We start from the raw sequence: 14637 nt of genomic DNA, 5'->3' as shown, positions 1-14637 counted from the left end.
ACTTTAAGTTCAAATTTCTCTCGGTCAACCGAACCTCATCTTCGGTCGATCAGTGCTCTAGGGTTGCCATATTATTTTTACCGCGGTTACATTTTTTAAACGGGATTAATTGGGTTTAAATGGTTTAAAATAATCCTAATAATACCCTATATGTCCCCAACGGCTATAATTCTTCCAATTTCTATATATAACCTTTCATTTGCAAAATTAAAGTGTGATTAGGGTTTTAGATTAGCAAAAAATTCTTTGAAAATTTTTATTGGCCAAAATCTTCCCTACTTCCATATTCTTCACACTCAAAGCCATATACTCTTCCATTGATCATTCTATTGCAAAACCCTTTTGAGAGAGAGTATTTTGAGTTGTTCCATATAGTTCCTACGTGCTTATACTCTCATATAAGTGCTTTGATTTTTCATTTTAGTGAGAGTAAGCCTAGAGGTGTTCCCAGTGATTTAATTCATAAATTCATTTGTGGGAAACCTTCTTAAGCTTGTGAGTCTTTGCATTCTCATTACAAGACTCAAGAGCTTATTTTGTGTTGTGAAGAAAAATATTTTTGACAAAGCTTGTTTTCAAAAATATCTCTTGTGCTTGAGCTTTTAAAAATCTTATTTGAGATATTTGATTTTCATATTGAAGGTTAAGCAAGAATTTCTCCAACGATTTAATTTGATAAATCTTGTGTGGGAAAAATCTTATAGCTAAGTGGGTATTTGCATTGTTATTGCAAGACTCATTTGGGCTTGTATTTTGTGTGTGCAAAAATCATTTTACTAGATTATTTTTAAATATCTCCTTGTGCTTGAATATTAAGAAAGTATTGTTTAGAGATATTTATAATACCTTTGGTAGTAATCTTTGAAACCCTAAGCTTGTGATTGAGATATAGCGATACATAATTTCAAAGATAGTTCTAGAATACATTCTTGTGCTTGATTAGATAAAGTCATTATTCTGAGTGTTAATTGCACACATAGAGCACTGAACTTATAGTTCTTACATTATCGAGGTGCATTGATTAAATTGAACTTATTGGTACATATCAGTTTAGTGTAAGAAGCATTTCCTTGTACACAAAATTTTATACACATTTGTTGTATTCTAGGCATGGGCCTAAAGAGGGAGACTAACCCTATTGAATAGTCCCGAATTGGCTTAAACTTGGTTAGGAAAGTTAGATGCGTCATTCTGGTAAGGCGTGTTGGTTGAGATCAGCCCCTTGAATTGACCTAGTTGTAATAGGTGTCGCTCCACCCATGAAGTAAGTCATTAGTGGAATCCTCGAACTTGCAAGTTAGAGGCGGGGACGTAGACACAGTTGGTTGAACCCCGATAACATATCGTGTGTGCACTATTTATATTTCTGCAATTTATATTTACTGCACATGTATGTTTTATTGTGAATAATTGAGTTTATTATTGCATAGACAGACCCTAAGTTGCGTAATACTGCAAATCTAATTTAACCTAGAAAGTAATTTTTAAATACCCAATTCACCCCCCTCTTAGGAATACACTAATTCTAATAAGATAGTTGTTGCCTTTGATGTTAAAGGGAACAAACTCAACTTTGTTTAGGCTCGACATCTGAATAAATTAACAATAATAAAGCGATTTTGAAAAGTGAAACGTACTAATTGAAATAATACAGAAATAGTAATATAATATTTTTTTTCCGAAGATTAAAAATATACCCTTTTTAAAAGGTAAACAATTACAATTTCTTCTGGAGATTAAATATATTGTCTCTTTAGGACACTTATCTCTTCGGGAGATTAAATATATAGTCTCTTCAGAAGGACTATTTTACCATCTCTTCTGGAGATTGGTAATATATATATATATATATAGGCAGTATAAAAATAAAACCAGCCATTGAGGCGGTATTAAAAAAAAAAATCGTCCATTAAGGTGGTATATATATATATATATATATATATATATATATATATATAAATATATCAGTTGGGTAGAGTATCGTGCTGATAACGTATTATGAAATAATACATGAATTAATAATAAATAAATGGGGATAAGCAGAAAGTAATGAAGACAAGCAGAAAAATAAATAAGAAGTGAGACCGAATTTACGTGGTTTGGTTTATACCTACTCCACGGGCAGATGGGATCAGAAATCCACTATGTTAAGAGAAATTACAACATATACTTGGCTTTTGTACAAATATCTCACTTTCTTACCTTACAAAATATCTCACTTTCTCTTTTCTCTCCTGCTTCTTTCTTTTCTATTTTCTACATGTTCTTTTCTTTCTGCTTTCTATGCTCAGTATTCTGCACTCTTAGTTTCTCTTTCCCTTATCTCAATCAGCTGATTCTCTTTATATAGTCGTGGGAGAAGCAAGTAATATATTTAATTATTCTTTTATAATTGAAAGGGCAAGAGAGTTTGTCTCATAATAATAATAATAATAATACTAATAGATTCACATGGGAAACATGAGGGAGATTGAGATGGGGTAAGTGTGTTGAAGACATTTATGGGGATTGTGACATCTACCATTCATTTCACAACATCAACTAATTTTTGTTCCCAAGAGAATTTGAAATAAACATTTTACAAAATTACAAGGAAAACATTATCAACAAATTTTTAACCGCAAGACGACGACTATGAAATGCACATAATCCTTTTGAGTAATAGAATAGAACTGACTTTAAATGTTGCTATTTTGCCCCTAATTGCAAGTTAATTATAACCTCAACTCTAAAATCAAGTAATTGCTTATTAATTTTTCCTGACCTAGTTCAAGCGTGCAGGATATGTGTCATTGAACCATTGGCTTGTTAAAAAATTCTCTTCCATCTGAAGCCTTGCATGATCAAAATGTTACATTGAATCTTGGCTTTAAAATTAAAGACTAATGACTTGTTTGGTATGTTAAGATTAAATAGATTAGAAGTGAAATAAAATTTTATAATATATATAAACATAAACGTGTATAAACAGGCAGAAGCAATTTTATCCCATTTGATTTTATTTTTATATTCTGAATATGAGGAAGATCTTGATGATTTTCGAGTCTTTAAAATAAATATTAGTCTCCTTGTCATTCAGTTAATTAATTTTTTTATAAAAAAATACATTAAACATGATACAAATCTAAAATTGAATTTGCAAGTATAAGTATCAATCTTTGATTCAGATTTATGCTAACTTATGATAAAACTCAATATAACTTTATATTGAATCTTATTTAAATTAATATAAATTTAAATTTAAATTTAAGCCCGAATTTCAAGTTGTCCAATCCATTTACTTAATTTAGTATATCGCGAAAATAATAAAATTAAAGATCTTTGGATGCATTGAAGGGAAAACGCAAAGGGCAGCTCAACAATGTGAACATGACCGAAAAAAAAAAGTATGATAATGATGATAACAAAATAATATAAGATCAAAGCGACATTGCTTTACTTATACACTAAAAAAATGACGTCGTATTCACCAGTGCACGGAACCGCGTGGGTCGCGAGCTGCACGTGGACTAAGAGAAAATAAAAACAAAAATGACACTGATCCCCCATGGGGACAACACCAACACCCCAAACACATAATACATTCTTTGCAAAATCCAACTCTGTGAATTCAAATAAAATATGAAATATAATAATGCCAAATTTTGGTTTTCACACAAATAGAAACTAAGAGCTCAAATTCATATGCCCACCATCAAATTCTAAACAAATATGATAAAGAAGAGAAAAAAAAATAGTTACACACGTGCTTTTTACATATTAATTTATGTAACAAATTATGAGAATTTAAATAGGTAAAATAGAAAAATAAATTATTAAATTGGGAGTGCAAGATCTGATGACCTAGCAGCTCTGCATTGAATAATGATTAATGAATTATTCCCAGAGTTTGAGTCTCCGAAGAAGTTTTTTTCTCCAATTGAAGCAAATAGCTCATCTGGAAATAGGAGGAGATACAGATGGTTTGGCTGTGTTCTCATCTGAAGCAAAGAAGGCACCGGCATTTACTATCTGGAATTATATTTACCAGGAATCAGCTCATAACACTGTTAAGCTGCCCCATTAGATCTCAAACAAGCTGCACAACAGCGACCACTCGCAATGCCCCGTTTTGGAGAAGATCGGCAAGCTCGTCAAATAATAAAGCTGTACGCCAGCCCCATCCCTTTGGAGCTTTTGGCAAAAGTGTTCCCCTTTGTTTGAAGCTTCCAAACACCATGACTTCCCTCTTTGCCGGACAGATCAACTGTTGTATGGGGTAAAAGGGTAAGATAAACCAAGAGTTACTGCAAAATGTCTGTGCACTATCATGAAAGGAAAATGATGGATGTTTGTTTGTGAAGATTAACCTGATAACGGGCAGTAACCTTCTCGCGAGAATCAATAAACATATGAACCTGAAAACAGCAGTTGAAGGTGTGGTGTGGGCATTGCTAAGAAGCAAATGACGACTCAAATTATAGTGTGCGACTTATCAAAATAGTTAGCAAACTGTACGGTAGCAGCTGTGACTGCAATAAGAAAAAGAAAAAAGGACTAACCACTTCTTCCATTGTTTTAGTAAGGGCTTTGTAAACCAAGAAGAAGACTTACCTTTCTAAAGGAATCGGTAATCTCAGCTTTCCTTCGGTGAAGAAACAACCCTGGGAATAATACATCACACAGCTCAACACAAGCATGTGATCATATGAACCAGATAAACACAAAAACATGTGTCGCTAATGTAAAAATTAAGTGCTTGTTTGGGAAAGCTTTTTATTCATCAAGTAATATTAGTTTTAGGTTAGACTTATAACATCCGGGTAAGTCACATTCTCAGGATTGGAAATTAATTTTGAACTTAAAATCACTTAAGGAGATACTAATGCAGAAACATCTTCCAAAGCTGATTCTGGATTAATGATTACTTCCAACTAAATTGTTGCATGTTAAAAAAGTAGAAGTAATGAGCCCTATTTGGAAATACATAAGTAATGAGGGCAGGGGATAGATTAGTGGTAAGGCTCAGTCCACCTGGCATTTGATTAGGGGTTCAAACATCACTCTCCCCTACCCCAGTTACCTATCAATAATAATAATAATAATAATTTTATATTATAAAGGCACTTTTGCTACAAAGCAGTCTCAAATGGGCATTAAATCTTTTTGCTACCAGGATCATTACCAAGAGTCCGCAATCCTTGAGGATCTTGATCACTAAAAGCCTGCACGCTGACCTATAATCCAACATATTTAATATATCAACTGTATCTCAGAACAAGGATGGAAAAGCCTGATGAACAGAAGTTAAATAAAAAAATGACTATTTGAAATTAGAAACCTTCCACAAAGAACCAGCATAATATACTTCCGGAGAGTGCTTAACTTGGCCATCGCTAAGCCTGTGCACATCTTCAAATTCCACCCTGCAGAACCAGTAGAGGACTTTTACAACATTGATCTCATGTATTCATCACCATCTAAATAAAAAAAATGAAGTAAGAAAAAAATTATATAGCAGTAAACACCCCCAAAAAAGAAAATGAAATGTATGTATCTGTAGTGATAATATGTTGCATATTTAATCAAATCGCAATAAGTCATGATGACCATCCATTGAAACTGCCATACGATTTTACAATGATAGCAAGACTTGAGTAGAGGTTCAACAATTATTTCTCTCACATGATAACATTACTCCCAAACAAAACAGGATTGCGAATACAGAACTTCATTGTGTAAGCAATGTCTCCACACAAATTATATCAAATTCATCAAGCTACCCTATTTTTGGATGGAGGAAAGGCGGCATATAAATTTCTAGAACAGAATAAATTAGCTTTATGGCCTCTGTATGTTTTGAAGCAACTAAATGGATCCAATTTGAAATCACACTCGACAACAATTTTATTCATCCAATTGTGGTAAACAGGTGAACAATTAAATACATATTTTTCAGCAAAAATGACTAAATTTGCTGCAAGCCATCATCCATATAGTTGCATCCACAAATTTTGAAATCCAAATCACCATCAGTGAAGCCAGTCTTTGCAACATATTTCAAAATAATAATTAATAAACTACGAACTTTGCAAAACTAATGCATAAACTAAAAGGAAAACTCACCCAAACCGAAATGGAGGAAAATGAATTAAAGGTGTTTTCATGTCCAGTGATATAGAAGAACTGTCTGCATTATCCCACTCAATCCCAATGGCATGCTCTGGTGACTCTAGCATCTGCATGGGGACACCACTAGTACTTGGCCCAGCAACCGAAGCTCCAGCCAATCTACTTTGTAAATCTGTTTCATACTCTCTCTCTGTTTGCTCTTCATGAACAGCAGGGATGTTGTTCCCTCCCTGGCTAAGCCCAACCAAGGCCGTCAACCCATCCCCAGAAAGGTCTCCATTGTGGTCAGCTCTAGCCTCTGAATCATCATTAGCAAGAGATTGATGGCAATTTCTGTTGCCCATACCAAAGGGTACACGGGAAAAGACAAAACGTGTTGGAGGCCATGCAGCTGCGGGCACAAATGTAGTTCCACGTCCAATACCAGCAAGCCCATCCATAGGTCCCCTCACATGCACTCTTACAGGCCTAAAGATACCATTTCCTTCGCCCTGAGTGGAATCAGTGACATAGACACTTCCCACGTTTCCACGTGAATTGTTCTGATCATGTTCTTGCACATAATACCCGATGGAGGTACCTCCACGTGAAAATCCAAATGGCTGTCTGCAAGTGCATGACATACTTGTAAAGCAGCAATTTTTGCATGTTTCTGCACCAATTTCTTGCACCCTGTAGCTGAGAAGGTTCTACATGGAAAAAATAAATAAATAAAAATGAAGTCTTATCAAAAGCAGAAGCTCTGCAACAATTTATAAAAGGAAGAATTCTTGTAAAAGGATAGGAGAAGCTGTTCAAATATCTGTGCAAGCACAAATGTAGAAAGGATCAACACACTAACACATCCCACAATGCAATTCTCCTTGACCAAATCAACCAATTTGTAAGCAGAGCAAACCATAAACCTTTTCCCCAGCTGTCCATCATTGTACAAATGTGTAATAGATCAGATTTTCCAGAAAATCACAAAAAATGGGAAACTGCCAAGTTTCAACACAACAACACCTATAGGAAGGATCAATGAGTGGAATCCTGTGAATGAGTGGAATCATGTATATTAGACCCGAATACAATTACTAAAAGAGATTTGATTATAAATCCTCAGATTTGTACTAAGGTTGACCAGAGCCAGTTAAGATCCAATTATACCTATTAAATGTAATAGAAATAAATAATGTACACATATTATGATAATAAATTAGTAACATAATAAGTGATATTCTAGTTTATAAATTTGTGTTTTCAAATATATAACCAAATTGATCAAACCAGTTAGACCTGTTTAACTTTAATCAAATTCAGATTTAAACCCACATATTGGATATACAGTTGAATTCGAACTTTGGCCTTGCCAATCTGTATCAAATTCAACACATTTATAGCCTTACCCAGAAGTTAATACTCAACACCTAGCCTGCATGCCACATGTAAAGAACTAACAAGAAACGTGGACCCTTCTCACCCTCCTTCTTCCATATGCATTTCTTATGTGGCAACAAATATACATGATAGATAACCTTTTGCCAAAAGCTTAAGCTATTAGGTTGTGGGCCAACAATGTATATCAAGCTTTAACACTCCCTCAACCGCGGAGCCTGACAGCACGTGGAGAAATAAACAAACAATAAATAACACCCATTACAAGGAATAAATACTTTTTTTAAAACACCAGACAATAAACGTGGGCAGAGAGACTGGAACCTAGGACCTCCTATCGACCAGCATTGATACCATGTTAAATTACCACTTTACCTAAAAGTTTAAGCTATTAGGTTGCGGGCCAACAAAGTATATTAAGCTTTAACAATACAAAGTAAAAATATCTCTGTTTTTACCTGTAGCCAAAGACCATCATTCACAGCTGTGCAAGGGAACCCCAATTCTTCAAGCTGCCTTCTCACATTTATAAGTGCCTCAAAAGACATGTTACAGTATAAAAGTGAACCTCCTTCAAAAATATTTAAAAATGCATCATATTCTTCCCCACGCACCCCACAATTCCCTCTAGCATAACCTTTTACTTGTCTTCTGCCCACAATCCTGCCACCCCATGAAAGATGAGGCAAACCAAATCTTCCCCAATCATTGGACATGAGTCCAAAACAGGAAGAGTTCATTGGAGAGCAGTGCCGTGGTTGGTCTCTGTCAAGCCAGCAATTGTTATTCAATTGGTAGTATGAACCCTCTTCAGATGGCCCTTCCATAGCCACTTCATTGCTCCTTAGTCCACTGGATCCAACACCAATTGACATTTCAACATAAGAACATGAGGTACTTATTCCATCTGTATCTAAAAATGAGTTACTCAAAGACAAAGGTCGTTCTTTGTTGCAGGAGCACCTTGGCTCCAAATTTGACTGAGCACATGAAGCTTCCTGCCCCTTCTGTTTGGAATCCGAAACACCCGTGTGGAAGTCACCCGCATGGTCTGCAAGCTCAGTTAGACTACTATGAGCTGTATTATGGCCCATTTTGTCATCCTTTAAACTTAGGCTTCCAAGTTCAGATTCCAATTGTTTATTTGGGCTGCTGTCAATCAAGTTCTTTCCCTTAACTTTAGAAGAATCTGAATGAGTTCCTGTTCCCATCTCTGAACTACAGCTTCCTTGCTCACGATGTTCTGCCTTGCATAGAGCACTTTTTGCAAGGAGTGTGTGTAATGCCAGTTCAAACCTTTGGATAAAATTTTTAAAAATAAAAATTAAAAAATTAAAAAAAAAAAATGGCATTACTCCTGCTTCGCAGGAATTTAAGTTGTAAACAACAAAATGCAATCTAAAGGACATTAAAATGCTCCTTACCGCTTTTCTTCACTAGGTACCCACAATTCATCTGAAGTCAGCAGAGCATGGAAAGTTTGCGAGGAAAGCCTTGGGAGCACCTATCCATGGTGGGAGTTGTCAATAAAGAATGAGGTAAATAATTAACCAAGTGGGCCAGAACCTGACCAAAAGAATGAACCACGCATCCCATAACACAAAACTTGACAAGAAAATATGAAAAAGTAGATTCTTCAGTGATAATGAACTACAGAAAAGTTTATGTATATAGGAATAGTAGCAATAATATTATCATATATACATTATGAACAATATAGTCCGGTAGTATATTGTACCAGAAAAAAAGTTCATTCTAATTAGAGCATTATGAAACATGTCCTGCATAGAATATTTTTCATGAAAATTGAGGATTTTAAGCCACAATGAGGACTTGGTCAATTTACAGTATACTGCACATCATATGGCATGGAACTTTTTATGATTTCTCTGAGAATTTGTGACAGAATCTATCTAATATATATATAAACAAAAAAGAAGAAAAAGCATTATCCCTTCACATCATGCACAAATATACACACACATAAGTGGACCAACATCCATTGGCCATCCTCTTATCACATGAGCATTGAGCAATGACATTTTAGAGTTCTGGGATAATATGTAAAATTCCTGCGTAACAAAATTTCTTCATTTTTTTTTTATGTTTGGTTTGATTCCATATTTTATTCAATTAGATGATAAATTCAAGTCACTGCAATCTCACATAAGGTAAATGCTTATGGAAAAATCTGAAAATTATGAGGTGTAGACATGTAAACACACAAACCACCTGCTTGTGAATCTAAGCATGTATCTACCTACCTCTTTCAACTCCATAGCTCCACTTTGACAAAGATAGCCCCAACAAGCATTTCTGACACGTTCTCCGTGAATACCATAGTCTTGGCTCTCTGCAAATACCTGAAGATTAAGGATATGGTTAACTACAAAAATAATTTGACAGCAAGGCACATATGAGTAGTTAAATGCAGTGCAGGGAAAGCATTTGAACCTGGTAAGCTAAGAAGTTTGAAGTCCACAATTCAGATATAATGAAGTCTGTGCAAATGGCACATAGATCCTGCATGAAAAATCTTGAGAAGTAACATCATGTACACAAACAACCCAAAATCATAAGTCCATAATGAGTACAAGAGAAAGGTCATATGCCTGCGCTCATTATGAGCACAAGGTACCTGAAGGTCAAGAAAAGAAGCAGCAGCAAGAACACGAAATGCATTACTATCATTAAGCTTAGGGTGATGCCCATAAAGATATGCAAAAGCCATTGCAATTGACTCCCCATTAACATTTTTATCATCCACGTGCAAAGTCACAATTGGGGCATTGGCTTCTTTCCATGGACCGTGAAGCATGTTCCTGCCAAGCACATTATATTGCAGCAGGAAAAGTTGAACCTCATTAGTTGTACCAACCCACCCATCCACACTAACTCATATGTGCATTCATGTGTGTGCGTGTGTCTCGGAAAGAGAGAGAGAGAGAGAGAGAGAGAGAGAGAGTACTACATACATATGGAGGCCAAAAAATGATATCTAAGAATCTTAACCTTGATCCAACTTGATTTTAGAACTACAACTATGCATCTGTGCGTTTTCTTTTCAGGGACTAAAAGAAGATTTTATGTCGGTCAAGTAAGATTTGGCAACTTCCACTTCACAGCATTTCAGGTCTAGACGCTATTTTTTGGCAAAATTCAGAGCCTAAAAGATTATTTTGCCATAAAGTTCATGACCTAGAAGGGGCTCCATGAGGTTATATGATCCACTTTCATCATAAGGCAGTTAACAGTGCCACTAAAATTTCTTGTTTGAAATACAACATATTAATTGAGCACAACAGGAAAAAAAAGCCTAATTATCCTTAAAGATCATTTTTGCCAACATGTGTGTGCGCGTATGCAATTTGGCATAATAATACCCAAACATAACCATGAGAATAAATTTGTTCTGCATACACAAATAAAAGTATTTACTTGCATAAAATTACGAAAACAATGATGACGAAAACTCAACCTCTATAAAGCCAATTTCCCCCTAGAAATACATAAATGTGCTCATGTTGCATGAATCCTCATAAAAGTAGATCAATAAGTACTGGCCTTTCTACACTGTAATGAGGAGGAAATCATATGTAAAAGCTATGGATTGTACACAAAGATCTAAAAGAAGAAATTTTTTACGTCAAATTTAAAAGTACAAACTACAATAAAAGAAAAGAGCAACAGAAAAAAATAAAAATAAACAAGGGGTGCGTTTGGCTGTCCATGAATTGATGGTCTTATTTCATACTATGCACCATATTTTACATTTTCTAAGCTCATCTCTATTTCAAGATTCAATAAGGCCTTTCCAAGATGACAGAGAAATTAAAATATTTTTGTTTCAAATTAGCAGCCGTTACAAAACTAAAACTAAAATTAAAACATTGTTGTTTCAAAGTCCGAAAAAAAAAAAAGTTCTCATATCTAAGGAAGCAGCTTCTTATTCTCTTCAATTGAACCATTCTAGAAGATAAATTTTTTCCAAATAATAATGATAATGCAACGGAGTCATCTGAATTCATAGAACATTCCAGAACGAAATTAGCCGCCTTGTTTTAAGAGAAAAGAGACAATCAGCTTACTCAGTAGTAAGAATTCGGTACATACAAAACCCAAGTGCAAGTATAATACAACAAAAATCCTAATAATTAATATTAATAAATTTGGAAACCAAACTAAACTAAACTGAACAGAAATTCCTTGAATGTGGTGTTCATTATTAAAATGAAAATAAGAGGGTTATTTTAAATTCTATCCCTGAATTAAGGGCAAAACTAACTAGAAGTATCAACACTTGACTCCACCTTTTTCCCTTTCACGGAACTCAAGCACAATTCCATGAATATTGCAATCAACGCTAACAAAACTGCAAAACCAAACTGCAACAAAAATAATCGGTAGAATTAAAACCTGAAATAGGAACTACGCGAAAGAATTAAGCGGTGGAGGTGGTAAGTGGAGCCCATGGCGTGGACTACGATGTCAGAGAAAGAGCCCGAATTGAAGCCCTCCATCTGAATGTGTTCGCAGAGAGAGTTGAGATTGCAATCCAGCGCGCGCAACTCGGAGCTGCTCCGGTCGTTGTCGGAGTGCTGAGATGGCGGAATCGTCATCTTCATCGGCGGTCCGTAAGAACGAGGCTTATTCGTGTACTGAGCCTCCATATCTTTGCCTCCCTGATCGTCGTGGTCATTGGTTAGGGTGATGGAGCAGAGATCGAGTCCGCCATTGTCGAAGCACGAAGATCAGAACTGGAAATGTCGGGACGGAGAGTGGGAGAAGAAAGACTTGGGCGTTTATTCCCAAAATGCGGTAGTTTCCACTTCCGTCCCAGTTTTTCTTTTTCCAAAAAAAAAAATCTCCGAATTTAAGAGGTCCAAATTTTTTTATAATATTTATTAATAAATACGGCAAATAAAATTACAACTATTAAAAACTAAGGATTAGTGGTTTGCTTAATCACGAATTATAAAAATAAAATAAAATATGTATTGTTAATAAATAAACTTATTTGAAATAATTATTTGGTGTATCGATTGATGACTTTTCTAACTTCAATAGCATATTTCGCTAAAGATGCTTTTTCAAATCTTTGGAGAAAATTTCCTTTAATAGCAATTAAATTTTCATGATTTACGAAGAAAATACAATTTAAAGTGGTTCTAACTTCTAAAAGATAAATTTCCCATAAGATTTGAACCAAATCAAAGAATTTCCTGTGTTTTTGGAAATCTTTGCAGATTCTTTTTCATGAAAATTTGAAACTAATCCATATTTGGTATATAAATATAATACTTAAAATTAATTTAATTAGTTAATTATATATATATTGCACGTGTGACAACGGTCAAATTGAATTTTTACAATTTACTATAATTTTTGTTATAATCGAATTTTGATTATGAGATAATAGGTTTTAATAAAATAGTAAATGGTGAATTCACGCCACATTTGATTTGTCGGTAGAATGTAATAAAAGTCAACGATAAAAGGGTGAAAAAATTAAGTAATGAATTAAATTTGATTTATTCTTAAGTATCAAACTTAGTAAAAAGAAATTTGACGCTACTATAAAAAAGGGATTAGAACATGCAATTCTCGAGAGAAACGGAATTGAGTATTTTGATTTTGATTATGAGTGATCACATTAACAAATACTATATTAAAATATTTTCGAGGGACATTCATGTAGTTAAAGTTTTGAACTTTCATTTTTAAAGGTTTCAAATTGAAATCTTACATAGGGTGGGAAAAGTAAGGGTGAGCAAACGGTCGGTTCGGTCAAATTCAATTAATTAACCGAATTAACTGAAATTTTCGGTTAATGAGAACTGTTAACCGAACCAACCGAATAGAGGGACCGAACCGAACCGAATAGAACCCGACCAAATTACCTTTTCAAGTAATTCTGTTAACCGAATTAATTTGAAATTAATTAATAAAAACATAATATAATTGTAGCTTTTTTTACCAAATACTAATTAACATATTAACAAATTAACATATACTAATTAATATATTAACAAATTAGCATATACTAATTAACATATTAACAAATTAACATATACTAATTTATATTTAAATTTTAATTAATTATTAAATTGGTTATTTCGGTTAACCGAATTAACATTCCTCTTAACCGAACCGATTAACCGAACTTTATAAAACCATAACCGAACCGACCAATCTTGTGTTCTTAACCGAACCGAACCGACCAATTTCGGTTGGTTAATTCAATTAATTTGGGTTTACCCGAATTATACTCACCCCTAGGGAAAAGGGTATAAGATGAAAAATGGATTAATGAACTTCTTGTAACTCAAATCAAATATGGATTTTAAATTGATCATCAACTTGAAAATATATATATATATATATACCACATTAGAGTGTATAGTTGATTTTTTTTTTTTTTAAATCATCAACCAAGAATGTATTTAACTTGAAAAATCCCAATATACTTTTGATGGAAGTGACATTTGGGGATATAATTATATTAATGGACTATGTACATTTGGGGATATAATTATATTAATGGACTATGTACTATACTTGTATTAAGTTTCCTTCATTCACCGCACTGTTGCATGTTTGGTACCTAAAAATGGATATAAGCATTAGAATTGAAATTGAATTTTTCACTTATTTTCATCATGTTACTCGTTCAAATTTTTATTCCATTTCTTTCATATCAGATTCCATTCCGCAAACCAATAAGGCAAACAAATTTGTTTAAGTTTATTCTTAATTATTCATAGGAGAATCAAATAAATGAACACATTAAATTTGATGCATGTATTGCCTTTGTTTTTTTCTTTAGGCCCTCTCATTTTCAAGACAGCCTAACAATAGTTGGCATTAGAGTAGGCTCCTAGATCTACCCAAAACCCCATCCTACCCATACAAACTCCATAATATTGTGGGGAATCAAACTTGTGCCGCTCACTTTGAAAGGGAAAGGAGGTACCACAAGGCTCAAAGGCACATGGTGACTTTGTTGTTACTAGTGATAATAGACACATTAAACAAAATAAAGTGGTCGAAAGAAAGACCAACATATTGCAAATATGCAAAAGTATATTGCATACCAAAAATGTATCACCATGTTTTCAAGTCAAGTGCTTGAATACAATAGCACATGTG

At 34.1% G+C, this 14637-nt stretch overlaps 1 protein-coding gene across 2 annotated transcripts; it reads right to left on the bottom strand.

Annotated features, from left to right (window-relative positions):
• Positions 1-3586: 3586 nt before the first annotated feature.
• Positions 3587-12337, bottom strand: LOC131150301 (uncharacterized). 2 transcript variants are annotated; one of them, XM_058100931.1, is made up of 12 exons: positions 11905-12337; positions 10127-10310; positions 9943-10011; positions 9753-9851; positions 8913-8992; positions 7947-8784; positions 6106-6800; positions 5321-5405; positions 5165-5216; positions 4594-4643; positions 4350-4397; positions 3587-4246 (listed from the first exon to the last, which is right to left on the bottom strand). In XM_058100931.1, exons 1-12 carry the CDS (start codon positions 12156-12158, stop codon positions 4070-4072), a joined length of 2631 nt encoding a protein of 876 aa, XP_057956914.1. In that variant the 5' UTR covers positions 12159-12337; the 3' UTR covers positions 3587-4069. The 2 variants fall into 2 exon arrangements, with proteins under 2 accessions (XP_057956914.1, XP_057956915.1); XM_058100932.1 differs by lacking the exon at positions 3587-4246 and having other exon boundaries at positions 4350-4511; positions 11905-12322.
• Positions 12338-14637: the final 2300 nt, after the last annotated feature.

Source organism: Malania oleifera, chromosome 3 (assembly GCF_029873635.1).
Source record: "Malania oleifera isolate guangnan ecotype guangnan chromosome 3, ASM2987363v1, whole genome shotgun sequence".
NCBI classification, from domain to species: domain Eukaryota; kingdom Viridiplantae; phylum Streptophyta; class Magnoliopsida; order Santalales; family Ximeniaceae; genus Malania; species Malania oleifera.
The sequence above is the reverse complement of the archived record's forward strand: the minus strand, read 5'-3'. Positions and strand labels throughout refer to the sequence as shown.

Excerpts from the sequence above, each read along its gene's own strand:
- LOC131150301 (XM_058100931.1), bottom strand. The coding sequence starts at position 12,158 with ATGGAGGCTCAGTACACGAATAAGCCTCGTTCTTACGGACCGCCGATG. Across the intron at positions 10,311-11,904 it reads TCGCGTAGTTCCTATTTCAG|GAACATGCTTCACGGTCCAT; the intron begins GTTTTAATTCTA and ends TGTGCTTGGCAG. Across the intron at positions 9,852-9,942 it reads CAAACTTCTTAGCTTACCAG|GTATTTGCAGAGAGCCAAGA; the intron begins GTTCAAATGCTT and ends CTTAATCTTCAG.